This window comes from Salvia splendens, chromosome 15 (assembly GCF_004379255.2).
Source record: "Salvia splendens isolate huo1 chromosome 15, SspV2, whole genome shotgun sequence".
In the NCBI taxonomy this organism is placed as follows: Eukaryota; Viridiplantae; Streptophyta; class Magnoliopsida; order Lamiales; family Lamiaceae; genus Salvia; species Salvia splendens.
Window position 1 is genome coordinate 3,628,350 of NC_056046.1, and position 23,792 is coordinate 3,652,141.

General features: G+C 40.1%; 4 protein-coding genes and 1 long non-coding RNA gene across 5 annotated transcripts; 2 read left to right on the forward strand and 3 right to left on the reverse strand.

Moving 5' to 3' along the window:
* The first annotated feature begins 355 nt into the window (after positions 1–355).
* Positions 356–1,581, forward strand: LOC121768412 (peroxidase 31-like). The gene has a single exon (XM_042164911.1). The coding sequence runs from the start codon at positions 418–420 to the stop codon at positions 1,432–1,434; it is 1,017 nt and encodes a 338-aa protein (XP_042020845.1). The 5' UTR covers positions 356–417; the 3' UTR covers positions 1,435–1,581.
* A 1,536-nt stretch (positions 1,582–3,117) lies between these two features.
* LOC121767724 lies at positions 3,118–5,441 on the reverse strand. The gene is made up of 3 exons (XR_006043188.1): positions 4,111–5,441; positions 3,649–3,713; positions 3,118–3,169 (listed from the first exon to the last, which is right to left on the reverse strand). It is a non-coding gene; the product is annotated as an uncharacterized LOC121767724 (long non-coding RNA).
* Positions 5,442–13,744: 8,303 nt separating this feature from the next.
* On the reverse strand, positions 13,745–15,763 carry LOC121768808 (U-box domain-containing protein 40-like). The gene has a single exon (XM_042165364.1). It carries the CDS (start codon positions 15,392–15,394, stop codon positions 13,976–13,978), a length of 1,419 nt encoding a protein of 472 aa, XP_042021298.1. The 5' UTR covers positions 15,395–15,763; the 3' UTR covers positions 13,745–13,975.
* Positions 15,764–19,219: 3,456 nt separating this feature from the next.
* On the forward strand, positions 19,220–20,095 carry LOC121767374 (zinc finger AN1 domain-containing stress-associated protein 12). Its single transcript, XM_042163630.1, has 2 exons — positions 19,220–19,507; positions 19,588–20,095. Exons 1-2 carry the CDS (start codon positions 19,403–19,405, stop codon positions 20,014–20,016), a joined length of 534 nt encoding a protein of 177 aa, XP_042019564.1. The 5' UTR covers positions 19,220–19,402; the 3' UTR covers positions 20,017–20,095.
* A 66-nt stretch (positions 20,096–20,161) lies between these two features.
* LOC121767375 (ferredoxin-thioredoxin reductase catalytic chain, chloroplastic-like) lies at positions 20,162–23,171 on the reverse strand. The gene is made up of 6 exons (XM_042163631.1): positions 22,970–23,171; positions 22,766–22,878; positions 21,571–21,620; positions 21,393–21,464; positions 20,604–20,664; positions 20,162–20,396 (listed from the first exon to the last, which is right to left on the reverse strand). The coding sequence occupies exons 1-6, from the start codon at positions 23,073–23,075 to the stop codon at positions 20,352–20,354; spliced, it is 447 nt and encodes a 148-aa protein (XP_042019565.1). The 5' UTR covers positions 23,076–23,171; the 3' UTR covers positions 20,162–20,351.
* Positions 23,172–23,792: the final 621 nt, after the last annotated feature.

The following is a 23,792-nucleotide window of genomic DNA, read 5'->3' on the forward strand; positions in this document are numbered from 1 at the left end:
TTGAATACGCTTTATTATCAACAAATTTAGTACACTAAATTAAAGAATGTTTTTAAAAGTTATTACTAGTATTATCTTTATTCAATAAATTTAATTATTAGAATTGACAATAAAAAGGTATAGCACATAAAAAATTTCACTTTTAGATAAAAGGAAAATTGACTCTCGCTGTCTATGAAAAATGAAAAGCTTTCAATAATGGCAGAAACATGCGTAAACAAACACCGTCTAGCCACGTAGGCTCATCCAGCATAAAACCGGGGCCCACTTCCAGCCCACAACGTCCGTGATTAGTGCTGGACACAGAGGCGCGTCGCTCCCACGCCCCCACCATATCCTATATCTCCCTTCCTCAAAATCTAAACCCTCACTCCCTCTCTCTAAACACCCACATTCTAGAGAGAGAGAGAGAGAGCAATGGCGTCGCCACTCCTTCACCTGCTCGCCCTCTCCGCCCTCCTCCTCCTCAACCCCGCATTCGCCGCAGGAAGCAAGCAGCGCCGCCAGCGCCAGCAGCCCTACCTGAGCACCACCTACTACAGCAAAACCTGCCCCAAATTCGAGCAGATCGTGCAGGACACCACCACCAACAAGCAGATCTCCTCCCCCACCACCGCCGCCGCCGCCCTCCGCCTCTTCTTCCACGACTGCTTCGTCGGCGGCTGCGACGCCTCCGTCCTCGTCTCCTCCACCCGCTTCTCCAAATCCGAGCGCGACGCCGACATCAACCTCTCCCTCCCCGGCGACGGCTTCGACGTCGTCGTCCGCGCCAAGACCGCCCTCGAACTCGCCTGCCCCGGCGTCGTCTCCTGCGCCGACATCCTCGCCGTCGCCACCCGCAACCTCGTCGTCATGACCGGCGGCCCCTTCTACCCCGTCAAATTAGGCCGCCGCGACGCCCTCTCTTCCCGCGCCGCCGACGTCGAGGGCAATCTCCCCCGCCCTACCATGTCAATGCCCCAAATCATCCAAATCTTCCAATCCAAAGGCTTTTCGATCCAGGAAATGGTCGCATTAACCGGAGCTCACACCATCGGATTCTCTCACTGCTCCGAATTCAGCGCCAACATCTACAATTACAGCAAAACCTCCGAATCGGATCCAGCTTACTACCCCGAATTCGCGAGATCGCTCCGAAGCGCCTGCGCCGATTACCGCAGAAACCCTACGTTATCCGTATTCAACGATGTGATTACGCCGAACAAATTCGACAATGTGTATTACAACAATGTGAAAAAGGGGTTAGGGCTTTTGGCGTCGGATCACGGATTGAGCTCGGATCCGAGGACCCGAGGGTTCGTGGAGCTGTATTCGAGAGATCAGAGGGCATTCTTCGCGGCATTCGCGAGCGCGATGCAGAAGCTCAGTGTCTATGGCGTCAAAACTGGGAGGAATGGGGAGATTCGGCACAGGTGCGATGCTCTCAACTTTTGAAGAGAAAAATAAATTAAATTAATTTTAGTTACTATTTGTTTTCGATTTCATTATCATAATTCGCTAGTGGTGTAATCAAATCAATGTGTGTATTTATACCGAGTTTTCTTGAAGATTAATACAGTTTTTGTATGGATTCTCCTCTGACTTTGTGGATACTATTTTTGTTCCAATTTATGTGTTCATCGTAGTTTTGATGATAATGCGAAGGTATTTAAGTTGGTGAATTAATAAAAGAAGTGTTTTTTTCCTTTTTTAATCACTCTGATTGTACATTTGTATGAGGGAGACAAGGCGATGAAATTTCGGTTAAATAATGAAATTGGGAAAGAAATCATTGTTGTCGCAAGTAATAATGAAGAGAGAGCGAGCGTATGAGTGCGAAACTGTTGTGTTTTTAAATGACTTGTATATTAGTGATTAATTTCAGGGTACAAATGATAAATTCACAGTTTATTTTATTAATTAATGATTAATTGAGCTAGTTTGAGATTAGTTAAATAATTTACTCCTACTAGATAATTTAATTACTCGAGTACTTTGATTTGGATTAAATGGCGAACTAAAATTCAAATTGAAATCACAGAGCAAAATAGTTAAAAATCTAGAAACGAAATTAAACTGAACCAAATCTATTGCAATTTGCAAGCAAACCAGATAAAAGCCCAGAAACAATCGAACCAAAATTAGAAACAAAGATGTGGTCGAGAAATCGAACACATGCCTTAATCGAAACCAAAATTGAAATGAAATCAACCCAAAATTAGAGGCCGAGAAGTGGCTTGGAATCGAACCAATATGCGACACAGAGTTGCACCAAAATTAAACACAAAATCAAAAACCAAGAAACAGAGTAGCCGCTATGTTGTCCATCATTAACTAACTTAACAAATCGGTAATGAAGTCTTTTGATTTTCTCCACGCAAAATACATTATTTAAATTTTATTAAAACTTGTTTTACATTAAGGTAAACATTATTTTGTTGGATTACAGATTGATACATATTTAAGTCAAATTAAAATTGTGATAACTGCTCCAAAAGTCATGAACTTTGCCAAAAGTTTGATTTTTCCCATGAACTTTAAAAGTTGCACGAAAAGTGACGAACTTTGCCATCGTGTTCCGATTTCCCAAGTCGGGTTTTTCGGCTAAGTAGTGTGCTGACGTGTGTATGTGTCTGACGTGGGTGATGTTGTGGATGCTGATAGGTGCAATAACACATGGAATAAAAATTAGAATAAATTTATTAAAATTATTAAATTTTATATTTTTTAAATCTCCTAACATAAACCACCTCCCCCACCCCCAAATTGTAAGATGTAAAAAACGACCGGACAACCCTAACATCAAAAATCAAACTTCAACCCTCTAAAAACAGCGGCGTGAAAATCGGAACGGGGGGGTGTCACGCCCCCATTTTCTAAGGATAGAAAACACGGTTGATCGCGACTAGGGGAGGATTAAAGAAGCGGGGAAGAAAGGAGAAAACGACACAACTCGACCATAGCTCGAAACAAATGGGAATAGCTCGAATAAAATCAGAGTATCATTTCAACAACTAACAACTCCAAATGAAAATATCTCAATAATACACGAACTCAAAAGAAACAATATTTAGCGGAAGCATTTCGAGAGTAGAATAATGCTATGTATGAAGACACAACATATTCTAGGCATTTGATAGACATTCTTCACTTTTATGCTCAACACCCACCGCGCTCGTCACAGCTCAACCTGCACATTTTTAAAAGAAATGCAGGGCTGAGTACTTGATGCACTCAGTGGACTCATGCCGAAAACATTTTCAATAAAAATATTTATCATGTCATTAACGAGTGACCTCGGGGTTTTAACTTTGAAAGAGCCCGAGTCACTAAAATATTTCACTAACATCATCATCGCTATCAACCTCAACATCATCGTCCTCAACATCATCAACATTACCATACCATATCTGAACATACATGACAAGGAATGTGGCCACATTCCAAGCCACTAGACCGGCCAACTCAAAGAGATAGCGCACGATCTACGGGGTGTACACTAGCCTGAGTAGGGACTCACTCCCTAGTCAGACCCGAATTCGATTAACCATACATGACAAAAGCCACTTCAGATAGGTCCCATAGCAACATAAAAATATGGCATGACAAACATATTTCGCAAAAATAAATATACTTAGGACATAGTCCTTATTTAAAAAGAAAGCTCACCTCATTTGTTTATCTCCTCAATCAACTTTATGATCCGACCTCAAAAGACGTGCACAAAATTCACCCTTTTCAAAAGAACATGATATGCTAAAATTAGACTTTGCAAATATAACACATGTTTAATACAATGCATGTGCCCTATATGGTGTTCATTTTATCCTCGCTCATCCTTAGCATAAATTTGTAAAGCTCTCGTATCTTAATTAAAATTGAGATTTCATTAATTTCATTAAGCAGCCCAACGATCAACAACCTGCCCAACTCACTTCAAGAACTAAGCCCGCTGCCCCAAAAGCTAAACTAGATCATCAATATATATAAAAAAAATCATTAGCCTAACAAAACTACACTAGCCCACGACTAATTCCCTTTCCCTTCATTTCAATTTGAATTCCATATTGCTTGAAACTAACAAAATAGATATTATTATCAAACGAGCTCAAAATCTAAAAGAGAACTCACTCGTTCCAATTTCATGTGCTCAACAATGATTTAGATGCTTCAGCAATCCATTGAATTAATCTCATTCCTAGAGGAAATGAACGCTCGATCAAGGCATCTGCTGTCTCTCTCGATTCTCAATTACCACTTCTCACCCTTACTGCTATTTCACTTCTCCCTCAACCTCAAAAGTAAATGCCAAAACAGGAGTCACCCATTTGAAATTCCAAAACCAGAAACTCAAAACCCTCTCTTCTCTCTTCACTTTCTTGCGTAAAATCGTAGGATCCCAATTTCATATACCCACCGCCGCTGCTCTTCTGCTGAATCCACCGTCCCTCCATCGCAGTCATCTCCCCCCTCTCTTTCTTCCCCAAGTTCATATCACACTATTTCACTCCGTCAGAGCTGCTGCGACAAATTGTGCACCCAAGGTTCCGTTGTTTTCCACCACGCTTCTAATGCCACCAATTCTGTTTCTCATCTCTGCCACCATTCTCGCTGCAGAGCTGCCTCGGCGGCTTCACCGCCATCGCCGGTATCCAATCACGCCGCTGCTCCAGCCGCCATAGTTTCCGGCCTGCTGTCAACACACCCAGGTACTCAACCTACTCCGAGGTGTCGTCTCCACCGTTACGCTGCCCTCCATTGTCGCCGGCTTCGCTAACTCTCCTCTTTCTCTCATTTCACCCCACCAAAACCAGCCCCAAATTCTAAAGTTCAACATCTCTTCTCTAAACAAAACTAGAAGCCACGCCCTTCCATCTCTTCTCTTCGCGTAATCATCTCCGGCACCGCTTAACTGCTGTTCGGGGTTGTTTTCATCGCTGTTGTTGCCGGACACGCACAGGCAGCACTGTCGTCTCCTTGTGTGGTGAAAAATCTGCCTTTGATTGCTTTTATTCTCTGCCCTCTCCGTCGCTGCTGATCTCTGAATCACCGCCACCGCTGCTTGATCGTTGCCACCCCGCTGCAGCCGCTGAGATCGCCGCTGCTGAACGGACGTTGCTGCTCCGCCGGGACAGCCTGTCGTGCTACTGCTGTTCGCTGTTTCTCCGTGACAAATCGATGCCGCTGCCATCTCCTATCTCACGTTCTCTCCTATCTCACGTTCCCAAATTCAGAGAAACCAACTTCCTTTCACTTTCCTCTTCTCAAATCTCGCACTATCTCTCTTTTATCTAGTTTCTGATTCTCGATTTTTGTTGGAATCAATAGAATCTGATGAAACGTGGAGTCATGGAGAGATATGTATAGGTATAAACTGATTTCATGAGATCATGGGAAGGTAGAAATTGATTTGTTCCAGATTTTGTGGAACAGAATAATTGTTGAGTGAAAGGTAATCTCATGTTAAATTCTGCATATTCGTGGGATGAAAATAAATGAATTATTTAGGCTTATAATAATTGGATTTCAAATTAGGTTACAATGAATAATTGCTCTAGGCCCAAAAGGATGTTGAAAAGGACTTCCAAAAGTTGGTGACAAAGAATTGGGCTTCATACAAAAAAAAAAGAAGATCATATCCCAAATTCAATAACAAAAACATTGGCTATTCCATCAACATCTAAAAGAATTGAAGGAAATTTTTCGGCTACACAAACGACGTCCCTTTAAGAACAACTAAAAAAATAGAAAAAGTCGGGGTATTACAGGGGGCGAGATGGGGGAGACGGCGGGGGAGTGCGCGGCGGTGTTCTGCTGCTGCCCCTGCGCAATGGTGCACCTCCTGTCCTCGCCGTGTTCCGCCGGCGTCCGAAGCGCTGAAAGCTCCGATTGCATCGGGGTGTCGACGGGATTTTGGGGATTTCTCTGTTGGGTATCTCTGTCGGGCGAGGGAGATAGAGGAGAGGGGAGACTCTCGGTACTTCTCCGACGGCGAATCGCCGAGGTGACGGGCCGGCGGTAGATGATAGTGGAGCTGGAAGGCGACGGATTTGGGTGAAGTGAAGTGAGGACAGTGGAGAAGGGAGTTGACTGGTTTTTTGAATATTTTTTTTCAGAACACAAAACGATGTCACGTAGGATAAGTTTACACCGGAAAACTATCGGGTCGGGTCGAATGAGAAATTTGCACAACCCGACGAAGTTTGTGACTTTTCGTGTAACTTTTAAAGTGGGAAAAATCAAATTTTTAGCAAAGTTTACTACTGTTGGAGCAGTTATCCCAATTAAAATTGGATCGTAAAATGATAGTAATTTTTACTAGACAACGCCATGTGATTTCGTACAAACTATTTATATTTGTTTTTGACTTATGTTTGTTGTCGATATTATCATCTCATAATAATTTGCATGGCCAGAATTTTGTTTTGTAGCTTTGTGCATTATTCTCCATAATTAATAGCCAACACATTTCAGCTTGAGCGACACCTTTTACGCGCTATGCAATTATTTCGAATTACCATTCAATATTTAAAATCCACATTAATTATGTCCCATTATCAGATAGCATCGATAAAATGTAATGGGAGTACTCCAAATTGAAATCCTTTGTATTTTCGATCCGTCAGTCTCAATTATTATCTTGGTAGGAGCATCTCCAAGGGAAAAGATAAATAGAGAGCTAAAGTTATATAACTATCATATTTACTTTTTTTTTTATGAAAAATCATATTCTAAGGGGAGAGATATTAGAGAAGATATTATACCTTTTTTCTATTTTGAAGATGTATCTTTACCTCCACATCAATAGAGTGGTAAAATTTTATAGCTACCATATTTGCATTTTTTCATGAAAAATCATTCTACAAGGGAGAAGTTATTTGAGATTTATCACATTTTATATTTTTTAATGCATTTTGTATTATTATTTTATGTTTAAAAAATCATTTACCTTTCTATATACCTTTTTTCCTTTGGAGTATGTTTCTTTTTGAAATGGTATATTTCACTTTTTGAGGAGGTATATAGATGATATATTTCTCTTATTAACCCTTCCTTGTTGAAGATGCTCTAACAGTCCTTCAAATCGGTTGACTTATTTAATGGAAAAACTCTTGACTAGTGATAAATATACCTACATTTGTATAATACTAGTACTAAAAAAAAGACAGGATTAATACCATTTTTTTAAAATGATGAGTTTTTCCCCCCTAAAATCATGTTGTTGGTCAAGATAGATGCATTCCAACCAAATATTACCCCCTCCCTCCCTGAAAATTTGCCACTTATTTCTATTTTCGTCCGTTCCTAATTTTTACTTGGGAAAATTGCCTAAAAAGTCATAAACTTTGGGGAAATTTTGGTTTTTCCCACAAACTATAAAAGTTGCGCCTAAAGTCACAAACTTTATCGAATCGTGCAAATTTCCCAAACTACCGACCTAACGACATATTTCCGTTAAAAACTTATCCCACGTGGCATGACGGAGGCGTGACTTGGCAAATTTTTTGACTGGGCACAAAACGATGTCGTTTTATGCTTTTTTATTCAATCTTCTTTACAAGTCGCCGATTTCATCCCTAAATTGTTTGTCGACGATTTCACTCTTGTCGATTACGTTTTCCGTCGATTGAATTGGAGTTGCGCTTTCGAAATCAACCAAAAAGATGTTATATTACCTGAGTTTAGGGTTAAGCCAGACATTCTGCCAAGTCATGCCTTCGGCATGCCACGTGAGATAAGTTTTTAACGGAAATATGCCACCGAGTCGGGTAGTTTGAGAAATTTGCACGATCCGATAAGGTTCGTGAATTTAGGCCCAACTTTTATAGTTTGTGGGAAAAACCAAACTTTCCCCAAAGTTTGTGACTTTTTAGGCAATTTACTCTTTTTACTTTTACCAATTTTGGTAGTGTGTCTCACATTTACTAACTTATTATCACTCACATTTTATTATAAAATTAATATATAAAAATAAGACTCACATTACATTAACTTTTTCAATACACTTTCTATTGCATAGATATTGCATATCTTAATATTGCATATCTTAAAATCGTGCCGGGTTAAATGTCGCCGAGATAGTAGTCATATTTATTGCACTTACATCAATCATTACATTCTACTCCATCGTCTACAAAAAAAAGGTGATAATTTTTTTCATCAAAATTAGTCAGTATCTATTTATGATAAAAAATTTCACTTACGAAATGAGTCATTTGTTTACTTACAATACTTCTACTTTTTTTCATCATATTTTTCCTTCACAATTTTTATAGGATTATTTTTCATGGAATAACAAAGTTCCACAAAATCTATGACCCTAGGTTTCAATTTGGACTTGGACTTGGGATTGGGCTAGAGTTTCTACGAATTGTCCTCAATTGTGTTTGAGATTGTGAAGAACGAACCTACGGTTGTGATGATCGAAATGCAAATTAATGAAATGACAACATGCAAGGAAGAACACAAGCGAATTACGTGGTTCGGCGTAAGCCTACATCCACGGGCAGAATCTGGTGTGTTTCTTTATTGATCACTCGAGAAATTACAAACATAAGAGCACTCAAAACTCTCAAGAATTTACAAGATGGAAAACCCTCAACTCGCCCGAAAACTTCTTGCTTCGAGAGCTAAAAACGCACAGCTGAAAGATAACACTTCCTCTCTTGAATTCTCTCTCTATCACTTTTGATTTCTGTTGTTGTTGTTTCCGGAATGAATCGCAACTCCCTTAAGAAGTATCGATCAAGAAAACCGCCGAACAGCTTCCTTTGCCGAACAGCTTCCAATTGCCGAATAGCTTCCAATTGCTGAACAGCTTCCAATTGCCGAACAGCTTCCTTTTGCCGAACAGGGTTATAACCGTTTCCAACGGCTAGTTCCTGTTTTGGTTCCCAACGGCTATTTCCTGACTTGATTCTTCCACCAGCTCAATCCGATCTTGATGAGCTCAAACACTAACAAATCCTCCACCTTTGAGCAATCTAAGATCCATCACCACCAGTTCCACCTTCCTTCCCATACTTACAAATTTTGGACCACCCCAACCAAATCCAAGCAATGTCGGAACTTGGATCTTGGTAGGGCTTTAGTAAGTGCATCAGCCGCATTGTGCTCGGTGCTGACCTTCTCAATCTTCACCGCACCCTTCTCAACCTCATCTCGAATGAAATGCAGCCTCACGTCTATATGTTTGCTGCGTTCATGATATGTCTGATGTTTCGAGAGACAAATCGCGCTATTGCTGTCGCACTTGATCACAACATTCTCTTGCTTCACCCCAAAATCACCAACTATACCCCTAAGCCAGAAGCTTTCCTTTACTGCCTCAGCAAGAGCTATATACTCTGCCTCCGTCGTCGATAGAGCCACCACGGATTGGAGATTAGACTTCCAGCTCACCGCGGAGCCGAACAAGGTAAATATGTACCCAGATTGTGAGCGCCTATTATCAAGGTTAGCTGCATAATCTGAATCGCAAAACCCAATAATGCTATCCTTATCTCCTTCATTCTCTGATTTGAACATTATTCCCAGATCACTACTTCCTTTGAGATACTTGAGAATCCCTTTCAAAGCCAACCAGTGCTCTCTTCCCGGACAGGACATGTATCTGCTCACCACGCTTACCGCATGAGAAATATCAGGCCTTGTGCATATCATCATATACATCACACTCCCAACTATGTTGGAATAAGGTATCTGGCTCATCTCTCTTTCTTCTTGCTGATTTCTGGGACATTGTGATTTGGACAGCTTAGTCTGTTGTGATAGTGGCACTGAGGTTGTTCTACTCTTGTCAATCTGATATTTGCGCAGTACTTTCTGAATGTAGCCTTCTTGGGACAACCACAACACCCTCTTATCTGCATTTCTGAATATATCCATTCCCAAAATCTTGCTAGCACTCCCCAGATCCTTGATTTCAAATCCCTTTTTCAATAAGGCTTTCACCCTATCTAGCTCCTGTCTATCTGGTCCAGCAAGCAAGATGTCGTCTACATATAATAGCAAATACACAGCAGGTCCCTCAGCCTTTGATTTGAAGTAGACACAACTATCATATCTGGAATTTGTAAATCCCATACTCTGCATATGTTCATCAAACTTGATATGCCATTGTCTACTTGCTTGCTTCAAACCGTATAGACTTTTCTTTAGTAGACAAACCTTATCTTCACTCCCATGTATCACAAATCCCTCTGGCTGATTCATGTATATAGTTTCCTCAAGCTCTCCATGAAGAAAGGTTGTCTTCACATCAAGTTGGTCCAAAAACCAACTTCTTTGAGCAACTATAGCTAGCAAAATTCTGATTGAGGCATGCTTTACCACTGGAGAAAATACTTCATTATAGTCTATTCCCTCCTCTTGTGTGAACCCCCGAGCTACAAGCCTAGCCTTGAACCTAATCTTGTTCCCAACCTCCAACTTTTTCTTGTATATCCACTTACAACTCACTGGTTTTTGTGTGGAAGGTCTCTTCACAAGCACCCATGTCTTGTTCTTGATCAGGGACTGTATTTCATCTATCATAGCCTCCATCCACTGCTTGCTCTCCTTAGAACTCATAGCTTCCTTGAAGCTTGAAGGCTCTGCATACTCTATGTTTTCTGCAACACATAGTGCATATAGCAAGTATTCTTCTTCACTGTATCTTGTAGATGGTTTAGGGATTCTTCTGACCCTATCTCTGGCTAGAACATAGTCACCCAAATCCTGCTGCTCTTCTTCAGGGTTCAAGACATCAGCATCTGCTTCTTCTTGTTCACTATGATTTCCCATCTGCTCCAGAAACCTCCACCTGAACTGATTCCTCAGCCTCCTCAGGTTCTGGAACACCCATCTCCACCATCCTCTCAGGCTCTGGTTCTTTCTCAGAATGAGATGGCCTCTGGCTCTCTTGAGCCTTTTCTAGAAATGGCATCCTACTTTCTTCAAATTGCACATCTCTAGAGATAATAACTTTCTGATTTCCTGGCTCTATGCACCACAGTCTGTAGCCCTTCACTCCCTTTTGGTATCCAATCATCACACATCTCAAGGCCCTTGGCTCCAACTTACTTTGCTTGATGTGTGCATAAGCCATACAACCAAAAATCTTCATATTCGAATAATCCATGGCCTTTCCATACCATCTCTGATCAGGAGTGTCAAAAGCTATAGCTGAAGAAGGACTTCTATTGATGAGAACTGCTGCCATACTCACAGCCTCACCCCAGAATCTCTTAGCCATTCCAGAGCCAAAGAGCATACATCTAACTCGCTCTAGGATGGTTCTATTCATGCGCTCAGCAACTCCATTCTGTTGGGGATTAGATGGAGATGTCCTATGCCTCTTCATACCTTTCTGCTTGCAGAAAAAATCAAACTCCCCACTCAGAAATTCCAGCCCATTATCAGTTCTTAAACACTTCAAAGAACACCCTTTCTCCACCTCCACTTCCCTACACCACTCCTTGAATTTCATGAATGTCTCTGATTTTTCCTTCAAGATAAACACCCATAATTTTCTAGAAAAATCATCAATAATGGATAGAAAGTATCTACCTCCACCCAATGAAGCTGGTGTAGCTGGGCCCCACAAGTCACTGTGGGCATAGTCTAGTGGTGACTTTGAGCTGTGAATTCCTCTTCCATAGGGCAGTTTCTTACTCTTTCCGAGCACACATTGCTCACACAAACCCAACTGCTCATTGGGATTTTCCAGCTTAATCAGCTCCTTCTTGGCCAATTCTTTAATTCCAGTTTCTCCCAAGTGTCCGAGTCTGAGATGCCACATTCTTAAGTCTAATACCTGCACCAGATTCACAGATCCAGTAACCACACTTGCCTTTAGATAGTATAGGCTTCTCTTTCTCTCAGCCATCATAACAACATCACCATTCTTGACGATGTTCATAATCCCATCAGATAATATGCAATTATATCCTGCTGCATCCAACACTCCGATAGAGATCAAATTCCTCTTAATCTCTGGAATAAACCTCACACCAGTGAGTAACCTGATGGAGCCATTATGAAGTCTAAGCCTGATGGACCCAATTCCTCTGATTCTGCATATCTGGTCATTTCCTAACAAAACTGATCCAGCTGCATTCTTGATTTCCTCAAAATGACTTCTAGTTGGACACATGTGGAAGCTACATCCAGAATCCATGATCCATGGAAGTTCTTCCATGTCCTCAGTCACACACAGAGCCTCCGGGACCACCAACTCTTCTGCAATATCAGCATTGTTCTTGCCATTCTCTTCCTCGGCCTGCTTCTTCTTCCAAACCCAACAATTCTTCTTTATGTGGCCTGGTTTCTTGCAGTGATGGCATGATCTGGTCTCTTTCCAGTCAGCTGTCTTGTTTTTCCATGGCTTCTTCTGTGACTTTCTTTTCACATTCTTCTTGTGATCAGCAACACTCAGACTCTCAGACACCATTTCAGTGGACTTTGGATTAGATTTCTGGATTTCCTTGAGCTTTAGAGCAGAGTACACCTCTTCATATCCAATCTTGGACTCTCTACCAAGAAGTATAGCATCCTTGAAATGCTCATAACTTGGTGGCAAGGAATTCAACAACATCAGAGCCTTGTCCTCATCTTTAATCTCTTCATCAATGTTCTCAAGATCATCGATGCATTTCCCAAATTCTTCGAGCTGTTCCAACACACCTTTTCCATCAGCAATCTTGAAAGTGAGAAGTTTCTGCTTCAGGTGCAGCCGATTTGCCAAGGATTTGGCCATGTATAATGACTCCAACTTGGACCAAACTCCAGCCGCTGTCTCCTCCTTTGAAACTTCTCTGAGGACTCTGTCATTGAGGTTGAGTATCAAGGTACTATATGCCTTGTACTCTCTGTCTTGAGCCTTTGCCTTCTCCTTTTCATCAGGCTCGGGCTTCTCCTCCTCATTACTGCCTCCACCATTTAGGGTTTCCCATAAACCCTGTTGCATCAAGATTGCTTTCATCTTCAGCCTCCATAGGCCAAAATCATTTCGGCCTGTGAACTTTTCAACATCAAACCTTGCTGCAGCCATTATTCAAACAGGTTGAGCGCCTTCTTGAGGAAACAAAGAAAGAACTCCCAAAACTTTATGCCTTCTCGATCAATTCAGTGGACGAATTTCCCACAGACGGCGCCACGTTGTGAAGAACGAACCTACGGTTGTGATGATCGAAATGCAAATTAATGAAATGACAACATGCAAGGAAGAACACAAGCGAATTACGTGGTTCGGCGTAAGCCTACATCCACGGGCAGAATCTGGTGTGTTTCTTTATTGATCACTCGAGAAATTACAAACATAAGAGCACTCAAAACTCTCAAGAATTTACAAGATGGAAAACCCTCAACTCGCCCGAAAACTTCTTGCTTCGAGAGCTAAAAACGCACAGCTGAAAGATAACACTTCCTCTCTTGAATTCTCTCTCTATCACTTTTGATTTCTGTTGTTGTTGTTTCCGGAATGAATCGCAACTCCCTTAAGAAGTATCGATCAAGAAAACCGCCGAACAGCTTCCTTTGCCGAACAGCTTCCAATTGCCGAATAGCTTCCAATTGCTGAACAGCTTCCAATTGCCGAACAGCTTCCTTTTGCCGAACAGGGTTATAACCGTTTCCAACGGCTAGTTCCTGTTTTGGTTCCCAACGGCTATTTCCTGACTTGATTCTTCCACCAGCTCAATCCGATCTTGATGAGCTCAAACACTAACAGAGATTTTGTCCAATAAATAAATCAGCCCAAGTTTGTATAATATGAAGAAGATTATAAGCAAGAAATTATCCATTTCAAGTTAGAAGAGCAATCAAAGCCAAGTATTCATTTGTAAAGACCTAATTAATCACACCAAAATAAAAGAACCCAAACTTGAATCCCACACCCACCAAAATTCTTTATCCACATATTTCTCGAATGAAGCCCAATGTAGTCACAACACACTATAATTAACAATTGGAAAAATTGATAATCAAGAAGAAGAAGAAGCAGTAACAGAGTATTTTATTTGGTGAGATCATCATTGAAACCCAGCAATTCCTCCCAATTCACATCCTCATCCTCCTCGTGTTTCTCTCTCAACACCTCCAAAATCCTCCTGCATTTCTCCCTCGCCACCTCGCTTCTCCCCTTCTTCTCCAGCCCCTCCACCACCTCCTCCGCCCCGCACTCCTTCGCCAGCCCCTTGAACCTCAGCCCGCCGTAGCTCAGCCCGTACAGCGCCGCCACGCAGCTCTCCTCCGACTCTAACTCCCCACACCTCAGCAGCCTCACGAAACACTCCACCGCCCCGCCGTCCAGCATCGCCGCCCTCCCCTCCGCGCTCGCCGCCAGATTGCACAGCACCAGCATCACCCGACCCGACATGTGACCCGATTTCACCATCCCTAGAAGTATCTGGACCGCGCCGAGCATGATCATCTTCACGCGGTTGCTCTGCACCAAAAGGAGATGGTAAAGTGCCAAAGCCGAGTCGTGTCGAGTCCGCTCCGAGTCGGATCGGAGCGCGTGGAGAAGTGGCGGAAGTGCGCCGAGGACTCCGATCGCCGTCTTGTTCTGATCGTCGAGAGATAAGCTGAAAATCGCACCGGCGGCGTGGTCCTGCGCCTCGATGTATCCGCCTCTGAGGAGGTCGATTAGCGGCGGCACGATTCCTGATCGCACGATTTTGACCTTGTTTTGCTTTTCTAAGGAGAGATTCACCAACACTGCGGCGGCGTTCACCTGCAGATTTGAGTACCTTGAGATAATCAACGATTTGAGAGAGGATAAAATCCGAGGCGTGCAGAAGCAGACGCGTGATTCTTCTCTGGTTCGCGTCAATTTCCGTAGAGAAATCAGCGCCTCCTCCTGCTCATGGATTTCAGAGCTTTTCATCTTCCTACTATACAATTCCTCCTCTTCCAGCGAAATCGAACTCGACGTGATTTCGATGTCGCACGAAGAGGAGGAAGAGTAGCACGACGGCCGAGTAGTTAGAAGGAGAGGAGGAGGAGTCCGCGACGGCGCCGATCGCGGCGTCACGGACTCCTCCGAGCTGCCGACGCTCGGCGTCCGATTAAACTCGACCGGCGGAGGCGGAGGCATTAATTGACGGATGATTTTCTCGGCGGAGTGAAAGGAGAGGGGTTTCGGGGGGTCGAGGCGGTGGAGGAGGCACCAGTTGACGATCGTGGATCTGAGGGCGAGATTGGGGATGGTGGCGGAGAAATCGGCGGCGGCGCCGGTGAGAGTGGGGTGGAAGGAGAGGGAGACGCAGGCGTGAACGCAGCTACGCTCAAATGTGTGGCCAGAGGCGACGATTACGGGATCCGCCATGAGATTTCCGGAGAGAGGGCAGAGGAACTCGGCTGGGGGTGGCTGCTTTAGCGGCGAGGGGGATTTGTGGAAGGAGATCTTCCAGCGCTGCTTGCCGCTCCCCATTGCTGCAAAAAAATGGCGCGAAAGGAGAGGGAGATTAATGGAGAGAGAGATTAGGAAGAGGGATGAAGGAAAGTGGATGATAAAGTGAAGGTTGAGGTGCCATTTTCGGTAGCTCTCTCTGGTTTTAGCGAATTCTGGGTCTTCATTTCGCTTTTTAACGAAAGGGTGAATGAATAGTTTGACCAATCACGACTCTTTATATGCAAGATTTCTATTGAGTGTAGCGATTTACTCTTATTTCCAAAAATATGTTCTTCATCCAACATAAAATATCACATTTTACAAAATATAGGATATTAATTCTCATAAACAAAAATGAGATTACTTTTTTGTTTGCTGAACAAAAATGAGTATATAAGAATGGGACATATAATATCAATATTTCATCTATTTTTCTTTATATTTTTTACATTTTGTAAGGTGTATACTAGTGTTATTTTTATGGTACGAATTCTATATATTCCTTATGTCCCATTAGAAATGAAACGTTTTTCTTTTTGATTTATCCTATTAAAAATGAAACGTTTCTAAAAATGGAAACAATACTCCATCTATTTATTCTTTTCTCTTACTTTACTCTCTATTCATTAACTCACAAAACAACACATAAAATCATGTGCCGAAAAGCAAATGTTGTATATTTAATGGGACGGAAGGAGTATTAAAAGATGTTAGTAGTGTTTTATGATATTAATTGTCGCTCATTATATTAAAAGGGATTAACTAGTGTTTTGTCATGCTTTATTATGACTGGTACTATCTTGAAAAGAGCTACCAACCAATACCAACAATCAAGGTGGTAGGTTTTTGATTGCTATGATTTTCTAGTATTTTGACTTATAGCAAATACTCCTATTTGAGAAATTTGGCAGCAATAAGCTGAATTATTTATTTAAATAGTAGCAAACGGTAAACCTTTCCCATAATTCGTCGCATAATTTACATGAAAAGCATGCACACTCGTGTATCTTTAATTAATTCATTTTATATTATACACTATAGGAATATTGTTTTTCAACTTAATTGGTAAGTTACCAATTTCCACCACTTTTTTGCAAGTCTTCACCTATCTCAGTCGTGTAGTTCTAGTCTGGACATCACTAAGTTTCTTTTTTTTTGTCCATCGCTATTTTATTGGCTACAAAGTATTTCCAGTTTTGATTTTCGTTTCCCATTTAATAATTTATCTTGTATTTATTGATAGAGATTTTTTTTATCCTTTTGCTTTTGTTGTTTATTAGGGAGAGCATATACTTTTTTTGAGGGAGGGAAAGCAAATAATTATTAAGGAAATTAAAAGCATAGTGGAAAGTTTAGGGGTTTATTAGTCAGAATAGTTAATGCGTGTTTCACACATTATTGGCAGGATTTAGGTATTTTACAAAGATGTTAATAATAAGCATATATTGTAATGAAATCTAGCTCTAAGTGTCTAAACTGAGATATTAAAAGTATGTCTTTATCAAAGTTTTGGTCTTAGGCAATCCGCATCGCTGTCTCTTATCCGTCTCGGCTCTTAACTATTCATGAGCCCCACTGTACTTTTCACTCCATCTCTTAACTAAGAGACATCATCCGCAACCCTACATCTCTTAATCGTCTCTTAACCACCTCATCCCTTAACTATTCATTCAATTTCATTTTTTATTTTTATTTCCAACAAATTCAATTAATAAAAACACACTTCATTAAATAAAATAAAATTACAACTTAAAATTTAAAAAATAAAAAAAACACATAATTAAAATCCTAAAAAATATAGAGTGTTTTGAGATGAAGAATGTAGAGTGTTTGAGTGAAAATAGAGAGATTTTTTTGTGGATTAATTTGTGGGAATGATTTGATATTTATAGAAGTGATTGGGGGCTTAAAAAAATCCCAAAAAAATAAAAAATTTGAAAAAAACGGCTATAAATGGCTAGTATAATTTTGGGATTTTTTTATTTTCTGAATTAAAAAAAAAACAAAAAAAATATTTTTTCAACGGAAATAAACGACGCCCACTCGCGGACCGGCGAGTGGGCGTCACGGACGAACCGCAGCTCGCCACGTCGCCAACGCGCGTGGCGAGACAACTCGCCCAGTGTCTCTCCGAGACGAGTTACGGGACGGGATGGGGACGAGACCGGGACGAGACGGAGCCTGCAACGCTGTCTCGCTGCCATCTCGTTTCTTCGAGACGAGATGGGGACCGCAACAAGACGCGTTGCGGATTGTAGTGGTTTCGCTTTTTCATCTTGTATGTGGTGATATAATTGTTTCACTCACATGTAATTTCGGCATGTAGTTCAATGTAACTGAAGTCAGATTTTGCAAATATAAAAAGCTTTGTTAGAATTTCGAACTTATTATTTTGGCTACAAGAGGGAGATTTATTGTTTTAGTACTTGTAAATATTATACATGTCACGCCTCAGTCTATAGTGGAGCAGTATTGTGGATGGATTCAATATGAAATTTGAAATATCAATTGAATCGATTATTGCCAAAACTATATGGAGTATATGTAGAAACAAAGAGTAAATCAGAGGACTTGTTCTCCAAAGTGGTTATTCACCTATTGTGCATATATTGACAGAAGAACCTCAAAATTAAAATACATTAGAAAATAAATTAACGAGATCCGAATGTACCATGAAATATGAATTATGATATGCTACATAAAGAGAGATAAAAGGGAAATAAATTAGCATTAATAATTATATAACTGAAGATTTTGGTGTGTGAACGTGAGCCATTCTCGACAATAAAGTTAAAACATTAATAGGGATTTATGCTTTTTTAAACTTTATAATAAAAGTGATATTCCTCTTCTTTACAAATTGTCACTCCCCTTTTTCCGCTTTGATACTGATATATTTATTTGCAATTAATTATTTAACACCAATTATTTGTGGTAAGTGGTGACACCAATGTGGTGGGTCATATTTTTTTAATAATTATTATACCTTTAACCAGATCTCTAATTCGTGATTACCTTTGTTAATCCCTTGAATTTTAAGGCACGGTTTGACATGAATTATTTTATTATTGATTGATATTTCGACAAGATTTAATGGTTTTGACATGCCTAAATGATTTCTATATTAATTTTTAATATACGCATGTTGAAGTAAAAATACAAATAAGAGTAAAAAGGTAACTAGCTTCATCACCCATATAAAAATTAATTAAATTGGTACTAATAAATTCATTTGTTTGGAAACATGCGAACTATTGCTTTATAATCCTTCGATATTTGACTCATTTGATTCCCCTCGAACAAAATCAAATTCACTTTTTGTTTCATTTAATTGAATCCTCAAAGATCTCATATCATATTTTAACAAACTCATAGTCATAGTATAATATTTTCACAACCTACTATAAATATGAAAAACAATTAGTCCACAATTCACATAACATTTTTAATATCTTACTGTAAAACAAAAGGTTTACCTTAAAAAAAGCCTTAATTACTGTTTCCTACTTAAAATTCCGTTCAAGAAAGAAAGAAGAGTACCAAATTAAATTGTGATTTTGGATTTCTAACTTACCCTTTATTTTGATAGATCATTTAACTTTAAACTTGTTTGATCCTATAATCAATATTCACAATCTTTATGATAATACTAAATAAATATTCCCTTTAAAACTCAGATTTCTACTCCCTAAACCCCACTCATTTTATAGGCCCAATTCAGTTTTAAGGCCTGAGCCCACTATGTAGCAATACGACGCATCCAGAACTTTCTAGTCCAATCCAAAGTCCAAACCCGGCCATCTCTCTGTGGTAGGTTACAAATTAATTTATTTATTTATAAATAAAAAAACAAAACACGGTCAGCGGTTTCCTCCCGCGTAAGAAATCGACATCGAAATCGCTTCGAATTGTGCTTCTTCCTCTCCAAGAAAATTGCTTTATATAAGCAACGCTCTCGGGATTTTTTCCGATACAATTTCCCGACGAGGAAGAGATCAATCGAACCAATACGATTTCTCCGGCGACCAATCTAATACGAATATTCCGATGGGCGGCGGAACGGAAGCTTTTCCAGATTTAGGAAGCCATTGCCAAAAATCCGATTGCCATCAGCTCGATTTCCTCCCCTTCACCTGCAACGCATGTCACAAGGTACTAATATTCCCCCCCTTTTCTTCACCAAATAAACAAATTTAAATTTGAATTCGAATGATATGTTTTCCTTCCCGCAGGTGTTTTGTTTAGAACACCGGTTAGCCAAATCGCACGAGTGTCCGAAACCCGACGCTGGCAGCCGTAAGGTTGTGGTCTGCGAGGCTTGCTCGGCCGCGATCGAGACTACGGGATGCGACGGCGAGGACGAGAAGAAGGTTCTGGAGAGGCACGACAAGTCCGGCGACTGTGATCCGAGGAGGAAGAAGAAGCCGACGTGCCCTGTGCGGCGGTGCAAGGAGGTTCTGACGTTCTCCAACACCGCAACGTGCAAGACTTGCCGAGGTCGGGTTTGCTTGAAGCATAGGTTTCCGGCGGATCACGCCTGCAACCAGCAGAGATCGTCTAACAAGTTTTTGGCTCCGAGGAATGGGAAGGATTGTGGGATCAAGGTTTCTATTTCTAGTTCTAGTTCTAGTTCGCAGCCGCCTAGTGTTAAAGCCTGTTGATTTTATTAATGTTTTATAATTTGAACATCTATTCTTTCTGGATCATTGAATGAATGAATAAAATTTCATAATTTACACACTCTTCTCAACCTGCATGATGATAGAGCACAAATAGACAAAACTCACACCCAGAAACAACTCCAGATACAAGAATTCTGATGTTTCCAGCCAACTCGGTGATCGAGCAAATCGACAACACGGAAATTTTCGCATCATGTGTCATACCAAGTCATTGGGAGTAAAAACGTATACCATATTTGTAATTATGATACAGATTTACATACATTGATTTGTACCTACTGAAGACAGGCGAGTTTGAAGACAGGAAGATAGTGTTACATGTTTGCTGTTGTTTCTCGGATCTCTTCCACCGTGATGGCCTGCAAAGCAGAAGGTTGCTTCGACTCTGAGTAACGAGCACCAATCAAGTAGGAAGGAGATAGCATGGAGGTTCAACATTATTAACATGAGGGCTATAGAGTGAAATTTTTAAGCAATGGAACCTTCTATTTGAAACTTCTACATGGTTTTAAGAAAAGCCCCTTAAATGAAAGAAGAAAACATCATGGTGTTTTTATTTGTGTTACCTGCTCCTGACCAGCAAAATCATTATCAGGGGTAAGAAAAAGCATGCAGTGACATTCCTTCCTGTTAAAGCACCAGAGCAATTAGGACATGAAAGACAATGTCGCCCCGACTACAATCATTGAGTGGGCAACAATAGAAAAACTTCAAATAAATAAGATCTGAATCACCCAAACTAATGTCTAATCAGCGATTTTTGAAATGGCCCTATAATGGTGGTAAGGAGTATATACTGATTCTGATGATAAAAGAACAAATGTAGCGATATCATTCCAAATATTGAATGGAAAACCAACAAGTTTGAAGAAGAAAAAAAACATACATACAGCAGGAAACTAAGCCAAGTTGGAATATACAACATTTAAACTTTAGTTCCAATGTTGCAAGAATTGAGATGATTCCAGCCGCTTATATGGATTATGGACATCAAATGCCATTACTCATCATCATAGTAGTATGAAATGCTTTTTATACGTGAAAAGAAACAAGGCAGGGAGATGACGCAAATTACTGACACTTTATTGCAAGTAATCATTACTAAAATTCATTCAACTGGTGAATCTGTCGTATATTTCAGGTTGGATGTCCATGAGCCCTTGGCTTACAGGTTCAAAAGATTTTAACAGTTTGTAGTTCATGAGTCACTAATACTGGGTTCCATCTTTTCACCACCAATATAATCGGCATTTTAGCTCCTACTACTGGGACACTAAGTCTTTTATCATAGGCTATAACTCTATCCGTATCATAACCTAAAGCTGTTCAGTAAACATAATGCCCTTAAACCTAACCTTTCTCTCATAGGAACGCAAGGACAGTTCCAAAAGCCCTGTTGTGCCTCAGCAGCCTTATCATCATAGTGCCTGAAACCACATTGATGAATATATAAATGCATTCACATTTCAAAATAAAACTTACTGAAAGCATCTAAAATAGTATACATATGTTTTGACTGTGATGGAAAACTACCTGCAAGGGCACAGAGGCGCACCCAATGTATCCCTGTGTTCTGCCAGTCCCTGTTTCCAAATTTGACAAAGCACATTCAGTCATAGTTTATGATATGCTGAAAAAGTAATCATACATCTCCTTCAAGAATATTTCATAAAACCTTAAATACAAAGTTCCTGTTCTTGTAAAGTAGTATACACTTAGAAGTGAGCACTGAAGCTGGATATGAATTACTCGGTGTAAGCACCACATATCATATTCCACACGCACAAAGTCACAAACATAAAGCAACAAACTAGCTTTCATTAAAAGTTCCCAGCATAGTAGTCGCCAAGAATGAAGATTCACCAAAGAAACGAGCAACTTCAGCTGAAAAGTGCAGCAACTTATTGTTGATTTCCATGTCACCATAACAATAAAAATTGATAACAATTCAGCAGGATGAGCTAGAAACCACTCGTTTTCACATCATTAAGATTGTGATAAGTGTCTTGTTGGAGATTAAAATTTCCAAGGAGATCATCTGTTACTAACACACTGCTCACACTATGAAAGCTATGGACACAAACAGAATTCTAGATAAACAAAGCATTCGTCAGAATGACTTGAACTCTCACTAGAGAGACTAGATTCATATTCAATTTCTGGATGATTTACAAATGATGCATACACATTTTTTCTAGCTATCTGCGATAGCTGGTAACAGATTGCCTAACAGCCATGGCTTCTCTATTCAATTGTAACTAATTCCAGCTAAGAGGATATGTGCTTCTGTTTCTAATTCAGATGCGGTTTGCTTCTAGTTCAACATCTGACAGCATCGGTACATGTTGTGCAGCCTTTAAGTATGTTTTAAGTGTAGGGTTTAGGAGTTGCGATGTAGTAATATGTATATACTGATACGATTATAGGATTCTGCATTTTCAGATTATGGAACTAAAACAAGAAAACACATCCATCTGAAATTAAGTGTTCCTTCTGTTGTTATTTGCTTTACACTGATTTCTTCCACTGAATATAGAGTAAACTAAACCTCTGAGCAATTACATTGAGCTTTTTCTCAATAAAATTGTCCATAACTTCTATTACAGTTACGAGAGAAAAGTGAAAACAAATACAAATACAAATACAAATACAAATACAAATACAAATACAAATACAAATACAAATACAAATACAAACACATACATTAATGAGAAATTGAAACGAATACCTTGATGACAACAGAGGTGACCCCTTTATCGACACAGAAATATGTATCGGACTTCCTCGCATACTGCTCCGAGAATTTCCTCATTATTTCGATCGATTTCTCCGTCGGCTCAACTACAACAGCGCACAATCATCTTTCAATTCCTAACTACCAGAAGAAATTTGTAAATTAATTGACCGGATTTACGTAAAACCACAAAGGTACCTTTAGCGACTGCGCCAAGGCGGCGACACGGACGCGACAGCGGAGCAGCGACGGAGGAAATGCCTAGGCCGGCGCTGTAGGAGGTCGAAGCTTGAAGAGCTCTCATGGCTAACAATTTGGATCTGATTTTGTGCAGTTCTCTAACAACCACTTGTATACAGCAGATGATATTTTTTTCCTTTCTATCTAAAAAATCGAGTTTATAAATTGCTGTTATTTTGGAAGCGGCGAAGCACCACTCATTAGTTATTGCCCAATATCACTGGAACTGAGATATGTCCAAATCTTATTTTGGGCCGCACTTAATGGGCTCGATTTCGTGTATAAGCGGCCCAACTTATTTTTCCTTTGTGACTAAAACATATATTAGTTCCAAATTAGAATTTAACTTTTTGATATTTTCCATAAACTTAAAAAATAGCAAATTACTATAACCATGGTTTATATATATCACGAACGTGTATACATTTGATTAATAATTAAATACAAACTTTATCTCCACCATAAAAAAAACGAAACTACTTTATAGATATATAGATATAGTTTCGTAAGCAAGAAAAGTAAGGAAGTCAAAGTTTTCTTGCTCAATTGATGCATGTAACTTTTAACAGCTCAATTTCCAAAATTCACCGTGTATAGAAGCAAAAAGCTGTGGATTTTCCTTTTTTAAAAATAGAAAAATCTACATCTCTTTTTTTGCCTTGATCATCTTAAGCATATACACGTACGTCTTCGTGTGAATCAATTAATTTACTCTTGTTTTATCATCGAATAATTTATGTATATGATAAATTACTATATATCCTAAAAAGGGTCACATGAC